Here is a 6,000-nt window from a genome sequence, read left to right as displayed (position 1 = left end):
GTGGAAAAGAGGAAGTAAAAATACGTGGTAATACGCGCGTTGAAATATCTTCTTCGAAGTTTTGCATTCCTCCGCAAGATATATCTACTACTACTACTACTTTTCGCGCGTTTATCGTCGCGAAAGCTCGTTTTTATAAATATTTTACGAATTAGTAAATCCGCAGGGAGAAAAAGAGAGAGAGAGAGAGAGAGAAGAGAAGAGGAGAGGAGAGTTCTCCGGCTTCTTGAACAGAACATTTCACGTGGATATTGAAAATTGCGATGAACGCGATGGAAACACGGTCGTGTTCGTTCGTGTCGTATGACGCGGACCAGCTGTTAGGATATCGAGTTCGAATTCCATTCGACGGGCAACTTTATCGCGACAATCAAAACGGCTTTATAAGGTTTACAACGTTCTGCCCTTGGTTTGGGAAACGACAAGTTTTTCCGACGAGTTGTATCGAACCAAAGGAAAATCGCTTTTCCAACGTTCGATGATTCGCAAAAATAAGATAAAATACGAGAGAGTTGAACTATCGATCGGTTTCGCTCCCCTCCTCTCTCACTCTCTCTCTCTCTCTCTCTCTCTCTTTTTCTCTCGCTCGCTCGCTCGCTCTCGCTCGTTCGATGACTCGAATGAAAAGAAAATGAATTTCTTCACGCGTACGATTAAAAAGAATTATTCTACTATAGCGTTACTCGATATTTTGAAATGCTGCAAAGTTAAAAGGGCTATTCTAATGCGTGCCACTATACTCGTATCGCTATTATCGCTAGTTATATACTAAACGCTAATCTACTGTTACTCTACTCTACTTACTCAGCAACGTGACAAACTTCTCCGTCTAGAACGCGTACGGTACACTCCCGTTCGGCGAGCAAACGCGAACGAAAGAAAGAAAGGAAGGAAGACAGAAATAGGAAGAAAAAAAACGGAGAAAGAGAAGAAAGTACGCGGCGGAAAGGAAGAAAGCGAAAAAGAAACGATTCTCGATGGGTACATACTACACGGACACACGTGACATTCACACGAGAACACGAAACACACAGCAGACACGCGTACACGCCGACATACGTCAAGGTCATTGTTTTACGAACTTTCTGTGATAATTATTAACAATCACTAAATACGAGGAAAATCGTTAGTTGCGAGGTGGCAGGGAACGAACGGACATGCTTGTAAATTGTAAATAAACGCGACGGCGGGTTTGCGATAATCGCGACTGCGGTGAGTAGAGAAAGACAGAAAAGGGGGCAGACAGTTACGATCGGATCGGAAGAAACGTTGTTGTTACGCGATAACACGTTATCCGTGTTCCGTGGTTGATCGAGGATCCACGGCTGGTTCGTCGACGATACGGACGGTCGTACGACGAATGGACGACGGAAGCAACCGAGACGAACATCGTGACCTCGATATACATAGCTAGGTTGCTCGGTTACCACGAAAATCTAAGCGCATTGTTATTTTGTATGGTCCCAGGCGTTTTTTCTAAATAACCACGACATCGTAACACACGATAATGATGGTGATTAATAAAAATAATTTGAAGCACACGTGAACGCACCACCTTGCCCTCCACCTTTTCTTGTCTTTTCAGCAACGGTTTGGCTACTCGAACGTTTGCCGATTTCCAGCTGCAGTGCGCGCTAGACGCAACCGATGCAACTCCTCCGTGCGTCGCATATCCTCGCTCAATGCTTTTATCCTCAGCTGCACCTCTTGAATGGCCATTTCCGCGATTTTGATCTTCAACCGTTTCTCCTCCGCCTGCAACCAATCGAACCGACAAACGTCTTGTCCCGCTAACGCTGTTTCTGCGCTCAATTTCCTCCGTTAAAATTGCTATCAACGTACTTCGAGCTGTTGCAGAAGCAACCGGTGCTTCAATCGACTACGATAATCCGTGAGAAAAACGTAGCCCTTTCCGAAGCTCTGGTCCCTTCGAGTTGTCGAGTTTCTCGCCCGGACACCACCGACCTCGTTCTCGTCGCTCTCCGTCGCGATCAGGTCGCCATCCTCCTTCGACGATTTTTCCATTTTCTTATCGCGCGATGAATCGTCGTTCGCGTTGCATTCCAACGAATCGTATACCTCGCTGTCTGCAAAAATATCTCGTTTTCATCGGATCCACAACATCGACGATCCACGCACCTATTCCCCTTCTCTCTGTCTTACTTGCATTCGTTTCCTTCGAACGCGTTCGGTCGTTTTTACTTTCCGCTAAACTGTGATGGTAACCGAATGGCATCGCGCGTGCACCATCGTTCGTGGCGCGCGTTTTTCTCGAATTCAACCAGTCGCCTTGCTGCGCCTGCTGTTCGTTCCACACAGCGTCCGCTAAAATGCAAAAAACGTTGGACGCGTTGACCGTTGTTTCCAAGTAACAAAAAACAATCTTTTTGCTTTTTACCTGTCCGCCTGGAAGACAAAGACGTCTGCACCGTGCCGTTGATCGCGTTTGTGGGAAAGTACGAGTTGTCGTTCTCGGGATAAATCACCGACACGGTGACGCTGTTGTTGGAAATACGCGCGTTGGACACAACGATCCGATTCATAGTTTTGCACTCTGTCGCGTTGCTCGATAACAACGACGACGACGACGACGACGACGATGACGACAACGACGACGATGTCGATACCACCAGACGATCCTCGTTCGCAAGGATCTCCTTTCTCTCCTCCAAATTGATGTCCTCTTTAAGGCTTACATTCTCCAATGCGTTCGTGCCTTCCGCCTTGGAATCGTCAGACGCTTGGTCGTCGTTCCGCTCCACTTTGACTCGCGACAGATCTTAAAATGGCCAACCGTTTATTTGTCCATCGTTTCCTCGACGAGCTTCGATCGCCGTTTTAAACAACTCGAACGAAAGACTATGCAACTGCAAGGACTTTGCACGGGCCACGATATTAGACGGTTTACGCGAGCGAACGATAAAGGGGCAGATGGACAACTACCGAGGCAAGAGGTAAAAATATGAGAAGAATACCAATGAAAGCATCCAGGTTGTTGGAATGGTGAGCGGTGGCTGCGTTGTCTTCGTATTTGTCACGAAACCGGCCACCTGATTTCGTCGGCGACCTCTGCAAATGATCGGCCAGCGATCGAACAACGTCAGGAATTTGCGAAAACTTAGCCGGCGACCGATTCTCTACGAAAACTTGGTATCTATTCCACTCGAGGCACTCGCTCGTCTCCGATTCTATGCACTTCTTATTTTCCTACAATGTGTCCATTATATGTCAGAGCTGTTTCAGGAGGAGGAGAAGGTACGCGAAGCTACGGAAGGAGGTGAACGCGTAAGTGCGAGGTTTGGCGCGGACCTTCGATCTCGTTGAAATGTCGAACGATGGGATTTAGATAGCGAGCACGTTTTAACGCGAATTCGATGGATAAAGGGAAAACCTGAAGAGAATACCTTGCCAAACGCCATAGCCTTCTTGCAGTGATACTTGTAGTTTTGCCAATATTTCTTCAATTGAGCGGACGTTTTGCGAGTAAAACCGGCCTTCTTAAACTCGTCCTCGATGGTCGTCCAAATCTTTTTACGGGCCAAGGTAGAAGCGCTCTTGTCCAACAGAGGCGCGTACTGCTTCATTATAGCCAATAGATGAACTCGTTCTTCCTTGTCGAATTGATTCTTCTTTCTGTCGGCTTCCGACAAATTGCGCGGCATTCTCGGCTAGCAACTGTATGAGAAACCGATACGGTGCGGCGTCGATCGATCGCGATGTATCGTTGGCCGGGGCGCGGGGGGCTCGCCGATTGGATCGCTGTTGCTCGAGCAATCGAGAACGAACGCTTAAAGACGTAAGAACGTAGGATCGCAAGAACGCGTACGATCGTAAGAAAGCGTTTAGAGAAACGCAGACTATCTTGGCAGAAGTGCGATCGCTTTTGTTTCGACAAAACAGATCGCCGCGATTCGTCGTTCTTTTCGCGGTGCGTACAGTCCTTAGTAGTTTTGCACGTTGTTTTCTCCGCTTGCTCGCCGCGAGAAACATCGCACTCTCGGTTCCTACTCTGCGCTGTCCTCTTCTCCATTCCACCTTCTTTCGCCTTTATTTCGCCGCAATTCATTTTAATTAATTTCAAATTCCACGCAACCGCGCCCTTTTAATGTAACATCGATCGTAGCGAAAATCACGCGAAATTCTTCCATCGATGGAACGGACGTACTCACGCGACGTTAGGTTTCGAATAAATTTTTGATAGCGAACTGACGGCGATTGGACGCGTTACATTTTCCACGCGATGCGATGACCTTCGTTGCGATTGCAAGTCTCCTATTGTCTCAACTTACTTGTATTATTTTATTATATTATTATTATTATTATGATACAGCTTCTAATTAATTTTTATCGCGTTAGAAATATCGTGCAGGATGGTCGGTCTGAAGGAAGAAGAAATAAAATATCGCGCGTGGCACTGGTTGCGCTTCTTCTCCTACGTGTACAAACCGCGGACGTATCTACAGATACATATGGATACATACGTGTACAGATTCTTATTCGGTATATACATTCGTAATGCACGTGTAAACCATTTAACTTTCTATCGTTTAAATTTTGTCGCGCTTGTTTCGCGATTAGCCGTCGGCTATACTTGCGCAATATTTACGAGCGGCAACCCGCGCCAGCCGAGTTTGCGCAATTTACGCAAACCATCCGTGTCGAGATGGAGAACAAGATTCGCTTTGTTTACACGAAACTAAGCAAATATTTCAGTTCGCGGATTAAGACCTCGACAAGTTTTCGTCGATGGGAAATTAAGCGCCTCGTCGACCCGAGAAGGAAACAAATTGCAAGCGCGCGTTCGCTATCGCCACTAATTGTACGAATTTCCAAGTCAACGAACCAACCGACTTCTCCTCGAGACGGCGCGTGTTCGCGCACGGGAGCATTTCACTTTTACGCGTGGAGAGAAACGCTCGCGACGAGTGGTCAGTGATAGTAGGTAGCAGACCTTTCTTTCAAATATTTACTTATGACAGGGAACGAGATCTCGTATCCGTATCCGTGGATGCAGTCGATAACTATGGCCTTTGAATCTGAGGAAAATTCTCTCTTCTATGGTTTCGGCGTGGCACGAAATCTCGATCGTGAAACCACACGCGACTGTCGAGTAAAATCCCTAAACTCGATAGAAGCGAGGACCGATTCGCTCTCGAGATTACCAGCTGCCAGCCGCAAGATTATGCAAACTCCAGTCAAGTACCGCGAAGAGAAAATACGTAATTAATCAACGAATGTGCTGGTTACAGTTGGAACAACGCAAACGCATTTTACAACCTTTGCTGCTGCACGAACAGCGCCGTCGCTTTCTCACGATGCTTTTCATAACGAAACGCAAACACGCCTGTACACTGGCTGTTCCGCTTGAACAACGTTATGTTACAAATACATGTTACGAGCGAGGCTGTTCTTCTCCGAACACCCTTGCGAGAACAAAGCGAAGCTCGTCTCGCGAGTCGAGTCGAATCGCTGCCTACGTAGCCAGAGGATATTTATTTTTACTAATTTACGTTGTTTTGGCTAACCGAGTCGTATAAATCATGCGATCGACATTCACGTAGGAAATACGGTCAAAAATATTTTCATTTATATTTGTCAAGGTAAAGTCGCGATCAAACAGACACACCAACAACGATATTAATATTAATACAAACGAACAAATTGCCTGATGATCAATGTACATTTCCTTCGAACGTATTCTTCGTGCTTCTCTTTAATTACAACTTAGCAAAGTAACCTTATTTGTCTCTTTCCACGCTACATTTTGCTCGTTTCTTCTTTTGAAATAATAATAAAACATTTGTCAATTTTTATTTTATTCATTTACGTTATATAATATACGTTTTGATGGATGGTAAACGCGATAAACGAAGCAGCGCCGTTTGTTAGTACGTGGAGCCGAAATAAAAAGTCACAGAAGGTGTTGAAGCATGAAACGCATAGATGTGATTTCCGCTTTGACCGATATATCCGCAACTCGTGAACGAGAGATAACTTGCA

General features: G+C 45.9%; 1 protein-coding gene across 1 annotated transcript; it reads right to left on the bottom strand.

Annotated features, from left to right (window-relative positions):
- Window positions 1–786: 786 nt before the first annotated feature.
- On the bottom strand, window positions 787–3,918 carry LOC117153505 (uncharacterized). Its single transcript, XM_033327613.2, has 6 exons — window positions 3,405–3,918; window positions 2,976–3,207; window positions 2,399–2,779; window positions 2,164–2,325; window positions 1,843–2,087; window positions 787–1,755 (listed from the first exon to the last, which is right to left on the bottom strand). Exons 1-6 carry the CDS (start codon window positions 3,660–3,662, stop codon window positions 1,597–1,599), a joined length of 1,437 nt encoding a protein of 478 aa, XP_033183504.2. The 5' UTR covers window positions 3,663–3,918; the 3' UTR covers window positions 787–1,596.
- Between the last annotated feature and the right edge of the window lie 2,082 nt (window positions 3,919–6,000).

Source organism: Bombus vancouverensis, chromosome 1, assembly GCF_051014615.1.
Source record: "Bombus vancouverensis nearcticus chromosome 1, iyBomVanc1_principal, whole genome shotgun sequence".
NCBI classification, from domain to species: domain Eukaryota; kingdom Metazoa; phylum Arthropoda; class Insecta; order Hymenoptera; family Apidae; genus Bombus; species Bombus vancouverensis.
This window is presented reverse-complemented; position numbering and strand designations above follow the sequence as displayed.

What these genes read in the sequence shown, in the direction of transcription:
- LOC117153505 (XM_033327613.2), bottom strand. Translation starts at nt 3,662, where the DNA reads ATGCCGCGCAATTTGTCGGAAGCCGACAGAAAGAAGAATCAATTCGAC. An exon ending in TTTGTCTTCCAGGCGGACAG is followed by an intron (nt 2,326 to 2,398) that starts GTAAAAAGCAAA and finishes TTTGCATTTTAG; the next exon opens with CGGACGCTGTGTGGAACGAA. An exon ending in TGCTTCTGCAACAGCTCGAA is followed by an intron (nt 1,756 to 1,842) that starts GTACGTTGATAG and finishes GATTGGTTGCAG; the next exon opens with GCGGAGGAGAAACGGTTGAA.